General features: G+C 43.0%; 1 protein-coding gene across 1 annotated transcript in view; it reads left to right on the plus strand.

The window, feature by feature from the left end:
* Positions 1 to 8,454: 8,454 nt before the first annotated feature.
* grm8a (glutamate receptor, metabotropic 8a) overlaps positions 8,455 to 20,657 on the plus strand; it is a 207,718-nt gene continuing 195,515 nt past the window's right edge. Inside the window, exon 1 of the mRNA XM_070853529.1 lies at positions 8,455 to 8,997. Coding sequence (XP_070709630.1) covers positions 8,455 to 8,997 — 543 coding nt within the window. The remainder of the gene's footprint in view (positions 8,998 to 20,657) is intronic.

The following is a 20,657-nucleotide window of genomic DNA, read 5'->3' on the forward strand; positions in this document are numbered from 1 at the left end:
TTTTTCGGAGAAAGCAGATACCACATCTGGGTCCTTGGCTATTAGCATTTCAAATCATTTAATCTTCAAACTTCCTGTATGCTCACCCCTCATACGGTGCGTCATGGGTGTTATCAGTCTGCTACGCTCAAGGCCACTAGCTAAACATTACGACCTATCAGAAAATACCCTTTCCCTACTTTTCCTCGTCTCCCTGACATTTCCCCCACTGACAGTCGGAGCCCTGTTGTGTCCTGCTGTCGAACAGAGAGAAGCCGCAGCCAAAGTGTTTCCACTGGAAGTCTTCACAGCCTTTAAAGTTGACAGTTAACCTTCATCTTTTCATGCCACTGAGAGGCCCGTCGTCTGATCCAGTAACCTGTTCCTATGCAGTGACCAACAGCAGCTGGATTAGAGAATAAACTTTTTGTTAATTACAGGATGTGGTCAAAATAAGGAAACACACAAAGTATGTTTTGCAGTTTTATTGTTGTTTTTTGAACTTTCACATCAATTTCCAGTGAAATATTTTCTTTTTGTTGGACTGCATGTGAAAAACATTCGTGGGGGGGTCCTTTACTTTGAACATCCCCTGTTTTACCTTTGCATACTACCACCTTATTACTCCCAGTGTTAGCCTGATGGTTCTCTTATAACCAGGCTCCGTGAAGCAAGGCTTCAGTCAGACGTCAGTCTGTGAACTGAGGGACAACTTCACTCACAAACTAACAAAATCACTTTAGTGTCACTTATTATGGTGACATGAAACAATGTAAGATGCAATAAAGATTAGTTACTAAAATAAAGATTACAATAACTGCAGTTGCTTAGTAGATATAAAATCACAGTGGATTTACATTCATTTGACTGTTAACTCTAAGGTGTACAAGCACAGGCGAAACATTCAAACTATCAAATTAACATTTGTAAATCAATTTAGTCAGTATGTGGAATTCACAGTGAACACATACGTCATTATTCAGGAGTAATGTGTCTTTGAATACATGTTCATACAGACAGGTTGCCTTTGGTGCTACAGTACCAGCTGTACCACTTTAGATGTTACAAACCTTTAACTGGAAGACTTTATTTTCTGTGTTCAGTGAAGTATTGGTGACCACCGTCACCTCGCTCGTCACTCAGCAAAAAGCCGACCCTCGGTGTGATGTAGTGCCTCAACAGCAGGTGTAGCACGTGTGGATTAACACCAGCTGTTTGAGAACCTACCGTTTGTGGTGCTAACCCTCATTATAACGGGCCAAAATGTGGGAGCTGGAAACATGAAGAAAGACAGCTAATCGCCCTGGTAAGCTAAACAGTCCAATCTAACGAGTTTACATTCAACTTTCCGTTCCACATACACAAAATGGGACTCAATCAAATAAACTTGGTGATCTTTTATTTTAACCGTACCTGTATAGGCCTCCATTTGTTTTGGACTAAGCGCTTTCATGTTCTCTAAGATAAGAGGGCTGCTGAGGTTTAATGACAGCAGCAGCACCAGAGGTAGTCTTTGAAACACTGGCACATGAGTCTGGAGGAAAGGATCGGAGGAAGACCAAATGTAGATATGTCTTAATGTTCAAACAGAAAGCCATGAAATGGAACAAAACCAGAGAAAGGAAAGACCAAACTTTATTTTTATAACTGAAAACACTACTGTAACAAGGTCTTTACATGTAAATATGGATTCATCCTCGCTGGATGGTATAAATAATAGTTCTAATAGTCACAATAGTTATTGACTTGTACTTAACTGTTGGTTGACCACACGCTTCAAACATGTCTGACTAGTTACTGCTCTGCCACTGTTTAATACTGAGGCAAGTTTGCGTTGCTCCATCATTAGTTGTCTTTTTTGCATCTCATTCCTTTTTGAAGACGTTTTTTTTGTTGTTGTTGGAATTTGTCGAGAAGAGAACAGCAGTCAAACCTCGAGACATTTCTTTTAATCTTGTCATTTCTTTCATCACCAGTTGTAATATGTTATTAGGCTCACCTTGTAGAGAACCTGACAAGCGTTAGAGAAGCCTTTCAGATGTGACAAGAATGTTAAAACCAACCACTTAATAAATAAAAATGTACTGCTTCAAACCTCGGAGATGAGTTTCGTGTGGCTTCGTTTTTTTTTTTTTGTGTCCTCAGATATGAGTCATACACTTCCATCAATCATATTTGTTTACTGCATCTGTAGAGATGAGATTTCATTTGCAAGTGAAAATATAAATGTCCAAAGAAGCATTTCCTGATTTCTAGTTTTCCTTTCTGCATTATTTCCTGCGCTGCATTACGTCACTACTTCTGACGTCTCAAAGAGTAATAGAGGGATTTATGTTGATGATGTCATTAAGACACAGTGCTTCAGTGCATGCTGACCCACATATAGTGAAAAGATAGAAGTAGTGTGAACTCAGAAAAGGCTTTAGGACACATTTGTATCCATTAAATATCAGATTTGTGTCTTTTTGTGTCATCAGGGTTATTTCTACTTTGGCTTTGAGCCTACAAAGAAAGCAGAAAGCCTAAACAGCTCAAAGGTCCACTTACTATTTTTTTTTACTTCCTTTCTCAAACGGACGTGTGAAGTTTGTAAGACGTGCATTCACCAGGCAGAGAAGGTCAGACAAATGATGGTTGCATTGTGGGAAATGAAGGATTTGGGGGATTAAAGTCAAGATATCTTGCTCTTTGCAGCTTTGTAGAAGAGTCGGGGGAGTGACCTTTTAACCAAGGTGATACGGCAAAGAGCTTTTGTCTGGGTGTTTTTCAGAGGAAACTTCTTAACGGGTAGGATTAACTTCAAAGGAACCAAATACTTGGAGAAATTAATTAGCCTTTACTGAATACCACAAAACACTACATTACATGGAAAGACCCATCATTTCTACTGTTACTGAAGTCATATCAGCAAACTCTTTCCACAGAGGGCATCTCCTGCACTGTCATCTACAGGTAACATCAACCACACGACCCCCCCTCTGTCTCTGTGGGGTTTTTACCTGCTGCAATTACACGCCTTTCTCCGCCAGATGGCGCCATCGCCCCGCGTCCCTCCACCCTGCGCCGCAGCGGCGAAGCCCCAGATTGGACATGTTGCGCACATCTCCCACACTGTCACATCAGAGAACACCCGGGTCTGTTTCGATTGCCTGGTTTCTCAGTCCACACAGCTTATCAAATTGTTATTACACAGCAGATGGGATGCGGTTCATTTATTTAATTCCATTCACCACAAAGAGCCGCGACGCTCTGATTTTACAAGGGGTGGGGAATCAATGAGCGCAGTGAAAATGGATTGAAGTTCAGGCAATTAAGAGTGAACGCCTGTGTGAGCATATTTTGATGACTTATTAATGTGTTCAAATAACCAAAGCCCTCTATTGTGGAAACTATCGATCCGATTGATTGGTAATAAACTTGATTGATTGGGTGGGTTTTGCTGGACGACGGTGGCGCAATTAGACGATGATTTGGTGCGCAGGCAGACTCGGTGCCAGAGATACACATGTTTCATGTGAGAGGCTGTGTGTGTGTGTGTGTGTGTGTGTGTGTGTGTGCCGTGGAGTCGTGCGCTGTCCCTTTCAGCACCGGAGAGGAGTGCGCGCACGCGTCCGTGGAGCGGCACGCGTGGAGGAGTTGGCGGAGAGGGTCTGCGCGGAAAGTGCGTAAAGCTCGGAGGGGACGATGGATAGAAATCAGGTGGGTTTTACCAACATTATTGATCACGACTGACAGATTCCGCCTATGACGAATTCCTCCGCTCTGTCCCTGCATCCCTCTCTCTCTTTCACTCTCTCTCTCTCTCTCCCTCTCTCTCCCCCCCCTCTCTCTCTCTGTATCTGACGCTCATTCTTGGGTATTGACTTCATTACAGGCAGCCTCCCTCTATTGTCACCCTAAACAAGTGCTGGGTTAATAACTGCATTTTCACCAGTGAAATCAGCTCTGCTGATCACGACTGCGCACTTTTTCTTTTTTCTTTTTTTTTTTAAATATCGGCTACGCACGTTTTGTCTTCGCCTTGCGGATGGTCTTATTGTCTTTAAATCCGTTTGCTGTTGTGGAAAAAAAAATCCCATCTCACTCCAGGAGCTCTGATATTTGGTGGGAAAACTGCTGAGCTCCGCAAGGAAGTTGCCTGAGGCGGACAGGGACCACAAGGAGTCCGCGGAGGAGGCTGGAGACGGTCCTTCTCACCCCTGACACACACTCGGATGAATTTGATTTCCTGAGGTATCTCATTTACCATCATTTGGTATTTTTTTTCTCCATTCTGACTCCCTGCTGTCACCTCTTTTTTTGCGTTTTTCTGTGGGTGTTTTCTCTCTCTCTCTCTCTCTCTCTCTCTCTCCCTCTCCCTCTCCCTCTCTCTCTCTTGTGGCATCCTGGCATTCCTCTGGTGATGGATTTCTGGCAGTCTGTCTTATTTATTATCTCAATTTGTCTTGCAGCCTGTTTTCGTGTGGGATTTTATCCAATTTACTCATCGTTTTCATTTCACTTGGATTCTGTGCAGTGGTGGTTAGGTGAGTAAATGCCTCACCAGCACATGGGAGGAGGTATGTTTCACTTGGCAACTCATTATTGCCTGGGAAAGAAAAGAAAACAGAGACATGAAATAAGCTCCATAATTTGCTCTCCCTTAAGATATCATTGCGATGGTGTTTCTCTGTTCTTACTGTGGATGGCACTGTGTTAATTAGGGTGCAATCAGAGCACCACCACCGCTGTACTGAGGGAAGCCTATGGGGCTGCATAATGAGCATACACCCATAGACTTTGATCTGGCATAGTCTCATTTCTGAACCTGTGGGCTGTTTCATCTCCGGACACATGGCTCAATCACATCACGGGCGTGTGTTTTAAAAAACGATATGAGCTGTCTCTGTCGCTTAGCAATGTAAGCTTGGATTTTATGCGTTTGTATGGAAACGGTCAGAATATGACACAGATACATGAAGTGAAAGTGTTCTCACTTGTAGATGACAATTAATGGGAAAACTGTAGTGTGAAATATATAGCATGATGACAGCTAGATGTATAGGTATGCATTTCACTACATATTTATTTGTGTATTTGCAGTCTGGGTGAGCCCATAACACACTGGATTGGAGGGTGTGTGTGTGTGAGAGAGAGAGAGAGAGAGAGAGAGAGAGAGAGATCACCATATGATCCTGGAAAAATGATGGCACTGGAAACAGTGAGAGATGGCTGAGATCGGAGCAAGGGAACAGGTGGAGAGGGGAGAAAAGTGAGGTATGAATGAGAGGAGAACGTGGCGAAGAGACAGAGGGAGAGATGGACTGCAGTTGTTGAATGAAAGAGAGAGAGAGAGAGAGAGAGGGGAGGACAGGGCAGCAGAGAAGCTATCACTTTCTGAAAAGAGCAGCACGCTCCCCTGAGAGATGAGGAGGCCTGCAAAAGGCGATGTGATAGAGGAGAGGAGGGAGAGGAGGCGACGATGGCAGAGGTATGAAAGAGGGCGAACAAGAGCGGGAGGAAAAGTGGAGGAAAGAGGGAGGAATAAGGAATCTGGGGTGGGGAAGGAAGAGACGGAGGAGGAGAGAAAGAGGGAGAGGCAGAGGAGTGGAGTGGCCGTGTGTGGAGCAGGGGGAGGAGAAGGGAAAACAGAAGGAATGAAACCCAAAATGAGGAATGTGGAAAAGTTAAAAGTCAAACACGGATCAGGCAACACTCATCTAGACAGTGAGCCGGGGGTGTGAAGTGAAAAAGAGCGGCGAGCCAGCCGGCAGACTCTCAGGGTTTAACCCTCTTCACCTTGGAGTCAGAAGGAAACCATCACAACAGAGGAAACCTCCCTCTTTGCCTTCTTTTAAGCTGCCACACAGGAGGAAATACCTGCTTTTTTGAGCCTTTGTCATTAAGTACAAGGACTCTCGTGGGAGCACAAGCTGGAAGAGTAGTAGATGAGAGCAGGTTAATAAGAGTAACATAGGATTGAGTGTGTAGCACCGACAAATGGACTCACAGACAACGATGTCGGTGCTTTTCACCCCCTCAGAAATGAGATAATTCTCAATGAGCGTGAGTGTAAATGAGACATGAAACTTTTAATAACCTCTGGGCCTCAGTTAAGTCACGAAATGTTGTTTTTAGTGCCCCTCTTGAGACGTTTGCATGTAGCTGCATCTTGAATTAATGTGAGTGTTTTGTAATTGTGAACGTGCTCCCTGGATTGAACGTGTCCATTAGGTCAACTTCAAATCCACACGGCGACTCCCTGCTCGGGAGGATGCAACTTCTGCCAAATGTTAAGACATGGGAAGATGAAAAGCATGTGCAGAAGCTGAGTTTGTGAGCCGTAGTGGATCCTATTAGGCTATATTTAGACTGAAACATGAATTGTAGTTGTGTAATTGTATGAGAGGCTTGATAACAGGGGTCCCATTTGCCTCATTTGGAGCCTTTCTGCCAAGTGGAGCCTGAATCCAAGGAAAAAGTGTTGAATAAACAATATTGTGGTGGGTAGAATAGTGGCTAACCTATATAAAGCAGGGTTTTTAATCATAGCGGGGGCTTGGCTGTGTATGAGTGGCTTTGACCTAATTCCATTTAGAGTAGAGAGAAACTGATGAATTAATTGGGACAGAATCGAATTATAAATGGATTCATCGAGAGAGCGGCTCACGCTGCGATGAGATCTGAGACCGAAACCTGTTGGGGGTCCTTGTGGGTGAAATTAGGCAGATCTGCTGCATATTTCCAAAAGTTTGAGCTCTGAAAATGATCCTCTGCTCTCAGTATGGTCTGTTGTGAGGTGGCGGGAAAGCCTGTGGAATCATAGTGTAGGATTCGATCCCAGGACAGCGGAGATGACGCAGTTCAAAATGATCAGTGGGACCTCGTGGTGTCATATATGCAGTGATGGATTAACTCACTAAGGGGCCACGGGGCAAGAAAGAGCTGGGGGCCTCTACTGACACCCCCTCTCCTCAGAATCAGGTAATAATGCAGGTGCTGCCTTAAGGCCGGCATCATTTTATTTCATCATGCTCTTTAGAGATGCATACAGTACCAACAAACATATTTACGAGTAATTGCATCCACAAACTAATTACGACAAGGTGAACCTGGAGCCCAGGGCCATGGGGTAGTTGCCTGGTTGGTAGACCAGCCTTTAATATTCATATCGTCCTATTAGATTTACATATATGCATCTATCTATCTATCTATTTCAGAAAAGTACATTACCACTTGGATCATGTTGGATCCAACCACTTTGTCACTTCTGCCCAAAACCAACTTCTAGCACTTTTCAAGGATATGGCTACTTAAAGTGCAGCTCAGTGGGTAGAGCATGAAGATATTACTGTCAGGGAAGGAGGTACAACCTTCCTGCGGGGGGTAAAAGCAGAAGTAGCAGATCAAGATTAATACTGTTAATGCGAAGAAACAACATTCAACATTTAATCTACCTGTTGTGATTTCAAGCACTGTGTGTGTGTGAGTGTGTGTGTGTGTGTATGTCAGTGTGTAGAAGGGTGTACTGGATGTAATGTGTTCATTTAGCTGCAGCAGAAACAGCAGGTGTTTGAATGATGCAACACACTTGCTCCGAGGCACCACTCTGTTGTTTCACTGCAGCCTCTCTCTCTCTCTCTCTCTCGCATAGTTTCTCTTTCTCCTCCCTGTCTCACTCTCCTCCGCCTGTCTCTCCCCCATCTCCCACTCTCCCTCTTCCTCCCTCCCTCCTCCTCCTCTCTCTGTTCGTCTCTCTCTCGCTCTTTCTCAACCCCACTGCAGCAGGTAGTCTGCGCCTTCGTGCGAATAGCCCGAGGAGCTCGCCAAGGTTCTGTGCTGTCATTTTAACAGCTGTTCCACTCATCGATATGCCAAGAGATGTGTGTGTGTGTGTGTGTGTGTGTGTGTGTAGAAGTGATTACAAACTGACAAACTTTGGGTTTTCAATTATAGACCGGCAGTGCAAATTGACAGGTCTACTGGAAGGACTGTACCCATGTGAGTGTGCACAGGCCACTGAGCAGGTGTGTATTTGTGACTTGTTTTTGGTATGCTTGGCTGCGTTTTTGCCTTGCCTGTGGGTGGTTTACACGTGTTTGTCAGGTGGACCATACATCCCCGCAGCAGTTTGATGTTCACATCACACTGGTGCTTAGACGTCCTCTCTCTCTTTCTTCAACAGGCTCTACTGAAGATGTGACTTGTGGATTACAGGCTCAAATCCTGAACTAGATTTCTGAACTAGACTGTCGCTGCCACATTTCACCGCTTCTGCTCGTCTTTATCGCACTGCCACTTCTGGAGTATGATTCGCTCATGGGGCTCGGCTAGCTCCACCCCTGGGGTCCTTTACCCCTCCCTTTGTGACCAATAGGACCCCTTCCCTTTTTGACTTTTTAATATTCCCAAAAATACATCCTCAATTTTGGAATACCCATCTGAAAGCCCCCTATAAGCTCTCCTTGGCTCCTTTTTGGTAATCATTTTTTGATCATGGAACCACAGTGGAACCCGACTTCCTACCCACGATCTCCCTCTGTCATTTTCCTGGTCATGGTTACTTCCTGTGCTTGGCTCCATCCTGTCACGTCCACTCAGCGAATCCCAACAGACCCCCAGGCGGCGCCTGAGTACGCCCACTCCATACGACTGGATGGGGACATCATACTTGGCGGATTATTTCCCGTACACTCGCGGGGGGACCGTGGCACGCCCTGTGGGGAGCTGAAAAAGGAAAAAGGCATCCATCGTTTGGAGGCCATGATGTTCGCCATCGACCTGATCAACAAGGACCCTGAGCTGCTGCCCAACATCACGCTGGGGGCCCGGATCTTGGATACCTGCTCCAGGGACACGTACGCTCTGGAACAGTCCCTGACCTTTGTGCAGGCCTTGATAGAGAGGGATGGCTCCGACGTCCGTTGCGCTAATGGAGACCCTCCGATCTTCACCAAGCCGGATAAAATCGTAGGGGTGATAGGAGCCGCGGCCAGCTCGGTGTCCATCATGGTGGCCAACATCTTGCGCCTGTTTAAGGTAAGATTTGACTCCTAAGTCTCTTGTCGCCTCCTCTCTTTTGTGTTTGTGTGCATGCTGTTTGCACTATATCACTTTCCCTCACGCATCATCGCTGACGGGATAAAGTTCAGTGATGACAACCAATTAAAATGCAGTCACTCTTCCTGGAATTCCCAATGCCGGCAGCGGTGCCACCTCTTCCTTTACTGGTTGGGATCTTTTTTTTTTTTTAGCCTGTGCATTTCCTGAAGCCTGGAGTGTCATTTTATGTTTTGAGTCCACATGTGTGTGTGTCTGTGTGTGAGAAGATGTATAAAGATGTGTCAAGTGATGCTTGTAAGGAAGGGCTTTGCGAATGTGTGTGTGTGTGTGTGTGTGTGTGTGTGTGTGTGTGTGTGTGTGTGCTACACAGCTTAGATCATCCCTGGCTTGCGGTTGAGCCAAATAAAAATGGCTGCCAAACACGGGTATCAATTACTGCTGAAATCTGTCAACAGCCACTTCATTCACTGCAGCGTGTGTGTGTGTGTGTGTGTATGCGTGTGTGTGTGTGTTACCCAAAAGCACAGTGCTTTGTATTAGTGTGTTTTCTAGTACATATGTAGGCCTGAGCATCCTTAAGAGTGCTCATGTGTATGCATGCGACAGTGTTTCTTCTCTTTGTGCTGCTCATTTTTGTGTCCTTGCAGAAGCTCTCATATCAGTCATAGATACTCGTATATCTCTAGGTGTGTGTTTGTATGAGTGTGCTTATGTGTGTGTGTGTGTGTTGGGTTGTCATCATTAGCTGAACAGGGCTGATGGATAGCCGTATAATTATGAATTATGAGTCCAGTAATGACGCCCATGGCATTTCACATCCACATCTATCCCACGCACTTTCACAGCAAGTGTGTGTGTGTGTGTGTTTGTGGCCACACATTTTGCGCCTCCCTTCTTTTGAAAATCCATACGGTGCAGTGTGTGTGAGCATATGAGATTGTACTTGTGTGTGTTTGAACGCACTTGTTAACAACCAGCTCGTGCTTTGAATGGAAGATTTGCACATTAAAAGACAACAACAACTAAGCATGATTTATGCCAGGATCTGTCACAGCAACACACTCGAACGGAGCGCCTCTCTGGCTCCGCACGGCCTCCTTCTCATTTGCCTAATGCGATTTAGTGCATTGTGTGTGTCTATACACATGTGTGTGTATTGTATGTCAGTGTGGGAGTGAATCTTGTGTGTGCCCACCGATATATAACAGTATGTTTGAGTAAGTGTGCCTGCAATTGTTGTTGTTGTGTGTGTGGGAGTCTGAAGTATTTAGTGAAAGTGCCCATGTGTGTGTGTGTGTGTGTGTGTACAATGATACCAAGTAGAGGCCTGTGGCAGTGGTATTATATGACACAAGACTGTATCTTTCTCTGCATGGTTTAACATGAATAATGCAGCATGTGTCACAGTCTGTAAATAGGATGGAGTGCACACACACACACACACACACACACACAGACACACACACACACACACACATGCTGCAATAAACATATGTCTTCTTTTAAATGGGCTAATCTGACAGTGCCAGTCATAGCCAGTCGCCCACTCAACACAAGGGGCTCAGAAAGCAAATACAGCACTGAGAGTATGTGTGTGTGTGTGTGTGTGTGTGTGTGTGTGTCTTTTAATCTAGCAACAGACAAAAGAGATTCAAACAACAGATTGTGTGAAAAATTCCAGATCCAAATCCTCAAGAAAAAAAGCTGCAGTTTTTCTTTTTTTTTTTCCTCCACTGTGCTCAGCCACCAAGGGAACGACGCACTGCTGACAATCACAGAGAAATCAAGTCGAACAAAAGTTGTTGGTGTTTCTTTTGTTACCGGTTCCTCTTTTGAAGATTATCTTTAACCAGTTCTGCTTGTGAGATGATACGGAATGGAGAGAGGGGATGACATATGATATAATAAGATGAAACTTTGTTAATCCTCATGGGGAAACCAGGCCGTCACAGCAACACATTTCCGAGGAAATTCCAAAGGAATTTAGCATATAAAAGAAACAGGGCAAATGGGGGTCATCTAAACACACTGAGCTGACAATTTGAACACTACATTAAGAGGAAATACATTGATCACAGAATAGATATGGTTTATTACAGCATGGGTCTGATTTTCTTGGTGTTGGCCATCATTTCTACTGATTATGATAACATTATACTCACCAAAGTAAATGGCTGAGAATTAAGTCAGTAGCAGACACTACAACAGAGTCTGATGGGGGAAGAAATGAGGGGATGTATGATAAGTCAAGATATCAGTTAGATTATCTAAACCAAAACACATCTGAGGGGGTTGTGAGACGATTAAACCGTGTGAATTATCAGGCCTCTAAATGTGAAACAAGTAAAATAAGAAAAAGATTTAATGAGGGGTCACAAGTCACACAGCTTCATTTTACGGAGTGACAAGTTAAAAACTTTGATCAAACCACTTTGTTCAGAGGTAAAACCAAGAAAACGATATCTACTGCAAGAAAATGACATTCAAAATGGAAGCAGGAAGCTGGTGAGTAAGCTATGAACAGTTAGGGTACTAATGTTAGTTTTTCTTCCAAATATGTTTGGACAAATTTGTGCTTGTATGAAATCTGTCTGATTATCTTATCAATACTGATAGACAAGTAGTAGCTGTAGTGAACAGCAAAGCGTCCTTTAAATCGTCAACACTTGCAGCGTTGAAAGAGTGTGTGGAACAGCAGCTGGACAAGTGAGACGTTGTTTTCACTGTGCATTGTTCTTGCATCTATGGGGAATTGAATTAATGAGGACACTATTGAGTCAGATGATGAACACCAGACAGGTGTTGCTCTGGGGTTTCACAAATTGCAGGTTTAATACGGAGGGCACATACCCGGAGGCCAAAAAAAAACCTTCTTTCCAGTTTCCAGCTCCTCTCATCAAAACACTCATGCGGTGTAATATTTTATTTTTGGCGTTTCTCCCATATTTAGTCTTAATTCTTCTCTGTAACCACTCATTCTGAAAAAGTAACAGCTTCATCCTCGGATATTGATTGTGTTGGTGCATGGTTGGTAATTACAGCGGCACTATGGATCGGTGAGCCCCGATGAGACTTTTGGTCACCTCTCAAAGCACCTTGAGGCAAACGTTGGCTACAGCTGCCTGAGCTGTACCTGCTAATGTTTGCACTGGAAAACCTAATAACACACAACAGACCAGAACTCTATCAATTACAGATACCATGACAAACTGCAGTTCTTTTAAAGAGAGCAGAGGTGATAGCTGCCTTCCTATCAATGCTGTCGCTAATGGACAGTCTCTTTCTGTGTCTGTGTCTGTGTCTGTGTGTGTCTTTGTCTGCTTTGTTACCAGGAAGTCCGCACTATCTCACAACGAAGTGAAAGGCGCCTTTCGCTCATTGACACTGGCACGCTGTGTTTTGAAAGCCAAAGATGAAATTCAATTCATAAATTGATAAGTGGTGGCTGTCCCCTGATGAGAGCAAATGGAATGACTTTGCCTCAGGGAATTTAGGAAACACTGCTAGTACACACACACACACACACACACACACACTAGATTCTTTATCCTTCATTCAATCAGTGTTTCTCTTGATTCTGCTTGAGGCTTTCAGACACATGCAAACACACACACTTATTTCCTTTGAGGAGACAACCTTTTATCAATGTCTCTGCTGGTGGGTTTTTATGAAGTTGTGTGTGTTCCAAGGCCAAGGTCAGACACAGAAGTCTTTCCCACGCTCTCCCACTCCGCCTCTCATCTCACAGACATCCATTTGTGCACGTGTTGATGTGTGAGTGGTGTGTGTGGGTGTGCCGTTACTCAAGGTTTGTGTCTCGATAAAGTATGTATTACATATGCGTGTATCCATATGTGCATGTATGCATGAGGAAGAATAGTTGCACACAAGCCTTGCAATTGCTTTCATAATTCAGCTGCAGCCTCCTTCCCTCGCTATCCGTCTGGGGAATTAACTGCTGCACCGTGTGATATTGCCGATATATTCATCTGCCTTTGTATTACCATTGCCATGATTACTTTCCTGAGCACTGCTCTCTCTGTTGTTTGAGGTGTATTTCTGCACCATACATCGTGTGACATAAACGTCCCCACTCCGACGAGGCACCTGTGAGTGAGTCTACAGTGATGTACATGTTAAACTTCCTTTTCTGTGTGCAGAGCATGTTTCCAAACAGAGCGTGCACACACACACACACGCAGATACAATCACACCCTTTTCTGCTGCAAATTAGCGAAAGCAAATGTTTGCTCAAACCCTTCGATCGCACAGCAGGCTGGGGCTTTTGTGCACTTAGAAGCCGTACTAGAGCAATCTCCTGTTCAGGCTCAGCAACACCCTCTGAATTACAAATCAATTTGGCGTTCAGCTTCACAAGGATGACAACAGCTGCATTAAAATGTAATTAACAGGAAACGCGGTAATTTTATTCAGATGCCAATTCAGACGCAATTCCTAACACATTTGCTATTATTCTCAAGGTCAGGCAGAGCCTGGTCGATAGTTTTGTCCTAATCCTGCAGACTGTTTGATGAAATAATGACGGGCAAGACGGCAGGGATGGGAAAGAGTGTGAGGGAGACATCGGGAGGAAGACAAAGAAACAGGAAGACGGAATAAGAGAAAGGATTTAATGAGAGATAGACGCCCAGAATTTAACACCAAAAGACAAAGTTGTGGAAGAAGAAAACAAGAAGAAAACGAGGGAAAGATAATAGGGCAAAAAGCCAAAAAGACAAAGCGAGAGACCGTGGCATCCTCTAGAGTGTAATGATGTGGTGTTGATTTCTTTCACAGAGGCATTAGAAGATGATGATAATGAAGCCACAGAGCACACTGAACAGCAAGCAGGAAAACTCATTAGGACGTGTGTGTGTCTCGGTTTTTGTGTCGACGTGAACATTCCTTGCTTGTGTCTGAGCATGTGTGCGTGCACGCTGCTTCACTCCCAGCTGACTGCAGTGGGGAAGCAGCACAGCCACTACAGACAGGACACGATCATCCAACCTCTACTAACTTAATGGGCAAATGGTTAATGATGGGAGACTTAATTGTCCTTCTGAAATTATTTATTACTTTCATTTGTTGAGTGCTGCCTGGAGATGATTCATTTACGAGATCCATATGCGATTCACACGGGCTAAATTGGATTTGTTAGCAGCTGAATAGCTCAAATCCTTTGAACTGGATTTGAGAGTGACAGGCAGGAAAGTTGGATGAACACTTTTTCCAGGTATTAACATGATTGAAAATGGGCCAACATAAAGCTAAGCATTACTTTTTTTTTTAAAAAAACACTGTGGGATTTGTCAAACCATTCCCAGAAAAGTCAAGTCAGTTTTATTTATACTTTTTAAGCCCCAAATTGCAAATTTGCATCAAAGGGCTTTAAAATCTGTGCAATACAGACATTCTCTGTTTTTACACCCTTGATTCAGATAAGTAAAATACCTCCAAAAAAACCTGAAATATGGAAAACACCATGAGGGATCCATCTTTTGGGGGTCCATATGTACAGAAACAGGTTGAAAATGTTAAGTAAATAAAGTGAAAAGTACAAATATAGTGTATATGAAGAATATGATATGATGTTAGTACAGGTTAAACACACACATACAGTCTTTTTTATTAAGACACGGTTGGAATTTGTAAAAAACAAACAATAGCTAAAACTATAAGTATGTTAAGCAGATTAAAACCATGAAGCTACTGCTCTTTGTTCCACCACACACACTACATACGTGATCACAATCACAACATATGAGCCCTTGTGTTTGGAGGTACCCTCACAGCGTTCAATGAAATACGAATGTAATTTAAAGCCTAATCAAGTTCTCTACTGAGAAATGGGAGGCCATTAGAAATGTGTTTAATGAAACTGCTGACTGTGTGTGTGTTAATGTGTGGATTTATTTGTGTCCACTTGACCATGAAAGTGTGTTTGTGTGTTCCCTAAAGACATTAATTGACTGTGTGTGTTTGTGAGAGAGGTGGAAAGAGTAAAAGAGATAGACACTGTCTGATTATCTGCATGTGCGTGTACGGAGAGGACCAGTGGATAGAGCATTAAAGTGGAATGAGATTCTATCTCTGCTCTTCCTTTCATCAGGTCTGTGGCTGAGTAGAAGCTCAGATAAGGGAAGAGTGAATTCATCAGGCGCAGGCAGCGGTTTCACGCACACATCACAGCTGGATAATGCAGACTGCTTTGACTCGCCGTGGCAGGAAAAGCACAGCTGTAACTACCATTAATGACGACATTTGTGCCATGTTTTACTATACAGACATCTTGATTTGGTGTCAACAGGTGTTAAATAATACTATAACAACGAATCAAATGAAAGTTTCTGCTGTGAGAGAGACCTATCCAGCTTTGTCAGGTAACATTTCCTCTTCTCTCATTCATCTTAACTATTGAGGAGAAGCTGACAGCCACTGTGTAGTGCCTGCAGATCAACTCCCCTTCTCTTCTGTTGCTCCAGGCAAAAGTATTCCTAATACCCAGCATGCATCATGCCTTTTGTGGTGCAAGGATACCCACGTGAACATGCTAACTACTCAGCACACAGGGTGATTTAGGAGTGAAGCTGTGCCAGTAAGCCAGCGTGCACAAAATTAACTGAAAACAAATATGTTGGGTTTATTCCTACAATGGCTTATATATTAAGGGCTTAATCAGTATGCAAACAGTGTGCTTAGTTCTACGAGAGGGTACCACGGTTCAAACACTCGACTAAAACTCAACTTGTCATCCCAACATGAAATCATGTTGTAACTTTGGTTCCCCGATGAAATGTTTTCAGCATGCACGATTTCACCACTTGCTTTGGAAGACAATGGACCTGCAACTGAACGATGTGGCTGTAATGGATTGTCTCTCATTTGAAATGAATGAACTCGACAAGGAGAGAAAATGAGATTGAGGGAGTGGAAACTGGTTTTCTAGAGCACAAAATGAGATATTTGCCATGTTACAGACTAAACTTGATGCCTGCTCTCAGTAAGTGGCTGTCATGTAAGTGAAACTCACTGCAAAAGATTGTTTAAGTACTTATATAACTCTTATTTTGTTGTCCTGGCCATGTTTCCCCACCTTATGCTCCCCATTGAACTTCCTCAAAATATGGATGACATGCATTTACCGGTATGATGAGTTGATTTCATGCCTGTGCAGAGTTCTTCATCTGCTGGGGAGAAAGTCAGTGAAGCTAATTAATAGTTTAGATGCGTAGGCTGTAAAGCTAAAGAGGAGCTATCAAACTTATGGAACTGGTCCAGTGCTTTTGAGATTGAGATTGTTATTGGAAGTGTCGGACAATAACAGGGGAAGGATCCCTACAGATTGAGTGTCAGTGCCTCACACACATGTTGTGTTGGATCCGAACTAACTATATAAAACACCAAAGTCACACAATAACACAAACAAACAAACTGATCGAGACAGCGGCAGACCAGCAACTAGCGTGTTAAATTACCAATTTTGTCAATGGAGTCTGGTGCTTTGAACTGAAGACTATATAATGGATATTTCTGCTTGAACAAAACGGTCTGACTCTGCAGGAATCCTCTCTGTAAAGTTGTCGAACATTTCGAATAACAATCCGAGCCTGTCAGTGGCAAAAACAAGGACTTTTAATGTCCTCACTTTGATATTTCATGTCAGCTGTTGTAGCCCGGTTGCTAGCGGAAGCGACCTACTAGACTAATTCCTAAACTTTGTGTACCTTCCAGTCATTTCAAACCCAAAATGTGTAAAAGTGGGGCTCATTTTAAAACCATGTCTCTCTCTGGCATCAACAAACTTAATTTAGCTGTTAAATATAACTGGGAGAGCTGACGGTAGTTTTCTAGTGATGCTAATGGTACCGGTTGGTTAGCTAGCTAGCTAGCTAGCTAGGGTCTAGGTCTAGCTAGGTCTGGCAACGAACGAACTACACAACAGCCATGGGACATTACTGGATACTAAATATCAACCACTTCATCGGCTCACAGAGAAGGTGAGTGGATTTTGACGTCTGATAACGTGAATACAACTCACCCTCTGTCTGTCTGTCTGTTTGTCTGTAAGTTAACGCTGTTAGTCACTTGCTAGCTTGTTTATTCCCTCAAGTTTAAAAGCGTTTCTATGGCTGTCTGTGTGAACAGTGTACTTTGCTCATGTAAGTTTTTATTTCATTTTTTTGTGAATATAAATCTGTTGTTTAAATGTCATCCTAAAGTTTACTTGTCATACATGCTTTGTTGTATTCCAGCAGAATGGAACAGCACAAAAAAAAAATCTGTTAAATATAAAATAACTTTTAATCCCACTTCATCCCTCATTTCTTAGATTACCTGTGTGATGTTGCTTCTGAACCGTAACACTGACTGTGTAGTTTTAGAGCTGAGCGAACAGGTGTGTGAAGATCTGTGTGTGTGTGTGTGTGTGTGTGTGTGTGTGTGTGTGTGTGTTTATTGTCATTTTAGCTGTTTTAATTTTTTTTTTTTTATTATTACACTTGAGTGACAGTTGGGACCAGACAGGTCAGCATCTCAAAACACAAACTTGTGATCACATCATGAGTAAAGGGAGCGTGTCACATTTGCTCAGTGAGAGTGCTGTGTGTCACATCTTACAGAAGTATTTGGGTCATCTTTCCGTCCTGTTCGAGCACCCTCAACACACACACACACACACACACACACACACACACGCGCACACACACGCGCACGCACACACAGGATTATGCTGGTGTACAAGTGTGAAATTTGGTGGCAGTCTGAAAATTACTATGGAAATTGTTTCAAACAGGAAACCAGAGATTCTGTAGAGTCTGTTATCTCCAGCCGTAAGCGTATTGACTTGTGTCCGTCTGTTGAAACAGATCAAATGCTCTTGTGAGTAGTCAGGGCATTTGTTGTTATTGGAATAACAAGAAACCAATCCGTGCTGGACAGCTGCTTCTTGATCTGCGTCTGTTATCACGAATGATGCGATTGGTGGCGCGCTGGTGTCGCTGTAATCGATCTGTGCGGTTGCTAAATGATCTTATTGCTTTTGTGTACCTGTGGTTGCTACCATAAGTGACAGAATGAGCACTTGGACGACAAGTTTGGCACCGTGCTGCGAGGCTTCACAGGTGGAGACAATGTTCAAACTGTTTCTCCCCTGGAAAGTAGGTTTTGCGACCTCAAAAGGAAAACACATTGAGATTTAATTACATTTCCCAGTGTAAAACAAAGATAAAGTAGAAAATTATCCAAATTTGCATGACATGATTCATTGATTATTTCTCAAGTCTGTTACTGGGGCGTAGACAGGAAGTCGACATGAATAAATACAGCGTTTGAATGCATTTTTAATATTTTGGAAGGGGAAGAAAAAAGAAGACAAGCGCTTCATTAAGTCTGCCTTATCTTTCAAGCAGCATTTCCAGTGTTGAGGCTGGAGACGAAGTTAAAACAAGAACACTCCAAATAGTTCAAAGATTTTAAAACATATTCCAATATACAGTATTTTTAATAAATGTGAGGGAAAGTAGGACAGATAGGGAGAGAAAATGAGAGCGAGCGTAGGGGGAGAAGTGGCTTCAAGAAAGGAAGGGATTCTCTCCAAAATGAGAGAGTTTTTCTTGTGGCTGCAGGTGTAGAGCTAAAACTCAGTGGATAATATGATGTATATGTTTGATATCGAGCGATGAATATCCTCTAAGAAGGTTCATGATGTTTGGCAATGAAAGCAGCAGATATGAAAGAAAACTGTGTGCTGCTTTTTTTTCAATTTCCTGCATCTTTCCTCCTCTTTATTATACACATTCACCTCTTAATCTGTTTACACTCTACTGTAGCGTCATTATCTTGTTTTCTCTCATCCAAATCCTTTTTTTTTTTTTTTGTTCGCCTCTGCTTCTTTTCCATCCCCCAAAAGAGGAGGACGAGGCCGCTCTCAAGTGATAGGACAGAAAGAAGCAGAGCAGTAAAGGTGATCGATAAGCAGAGGGGCGGCAGTAAAAAGGTAATCGTCGGTGGAAAAGAATTCGGCAAGAGAGCAGCGGAAGACTCGAGGGATAAAGACGGGTTGCGGGAGGTGTTTTTACATCTTGCAGCCATGTTACATTAGATCAGAGAGAACAGGTGGGAGGAAGAAGGGAGAAAAAAAAAGAGGTTAAGTGTTTGCCGTTTCCACGTCCCTGCTTTCTTGCTCTTGGCATGCCTCAATCTATTTCTCTTCTTCTGCTGCTGCTTTCATGTCTGCTCGGCATCTCCTGCAGTCCTTTCTTACCATGTTAATAGCAGCAGCATATTATTTATGAAAGAAAGGCGAGAAGACATGGAAAGAACATTAGCAGAAAGCCAGGGTTCTCCTGCAAAAAGCAATATCTTTGATGGGACATTGACAGGGTGCATGCACGCTTGTTTGTGAGTGTTTTAAAATAGATGTCCTCCTTTGGAGATTTATATAGAACATGACATATGCTGGTTATGACACTCTTTCTCCCATTCTCTCTCTTTCTCTTTCAAACACACACACACTGTACTTGTGTCCTGTCTATCTGTTTGTCTATTCAAATAGAAGTGATCGATATAATTGATTTATTGATTGGCGGAGAATAAAATAGGAAATTGGAGCTTATTTATGCCGATATGCTTTGTGTTTTTTATGTTTGCGTGTATTGGGCTGGTATTTCTGTGTCAGATTGGTTTACTGTGAGTTGGAAGTATTAGCATGTGTGTGTGTGTGAGAGAGGGAGGGGGCATTACTTGCAGGGTTTTTCCAACTACCCCCCCCCTAAGCTAGAGGTGGAGAAGCAGAGACACACAAAAAAAAAGATATATAAAAAAAAAAAAAAATATATATATATATATATATTTTTTTTTTTTTTTCCCTTCCCTCTGCATTCGTTGCCAGAAAGGAACAGATCTCCCTCCCTGCTGCTCTCCATCCAGCTCTAACAAGGCAACATTTAGACAGATGTTAGTGCTGTGTGAAAAAATGCAGACTCTTCCTATTTATGCCCATAAGAACACAGTGGGATTGCCAGTACAGGGAGATCAGTTAGAAAAACACACGGTTGTCCGGTAAAACAATTAAATCTGGCTCAACTTTTGCCACAGCACACTGCAGCAATATCCATCAATGTGCTGCAGCTGTCAGATACATACAAGGCTCTTTCCTGATAACTGAGATAACATAACGTGACACCCTGATTGTTTTTTTTTTAATCTTCTCACTGCATCAAGATGCCCCCACCAATGTTTTTTTTTTCTTTTGCCTTTTTCTGCCCCATGCTCACCCTTAACAAAGCTTCCTTTACAAGGGCAATACTACAGTTAGACAGAGCAGCTGACAAAGACACGTCACAAAATCACAATGAGGATGGCAAACAAAAGGGAAGACAGAACTGACGAACCGCAACTAGGAGCACATAACATATTCAAAACACATGCAAATATGATATAGGCCTGTATGAATAATATTGCACATTGGGTTTGAGTACCATTTGTTGGCATCTCGGTGGCAGCTGTGAATTTTCCTAAGTTTCCCCAAGTTTTCCTAAGTGAGTGCTTGCGGTTAGCACATTAAGCCAGTAGTTAATGGATAAATGAGTTCTGTCTTTTCCTGTTGAGTTATATAGTCTTGCTGGCTGTGGTTAGAG

Source organism: Pempheris klunzingeri, chromosome 22 (genome assembly GCF_042242105.1).
Source record: "Pempheris klunzingeri isolate RE-2024b chromosome 22, fPemKlu1.hap1, whole genome shotgun sequence".
Classification (NCBI taxonomy): Eukaryota; Metazoa; Chordata; class Actinopteri; order Acropomatiformes; family Pempheridae; genus Pempheris; species Pempheris klunzingeri.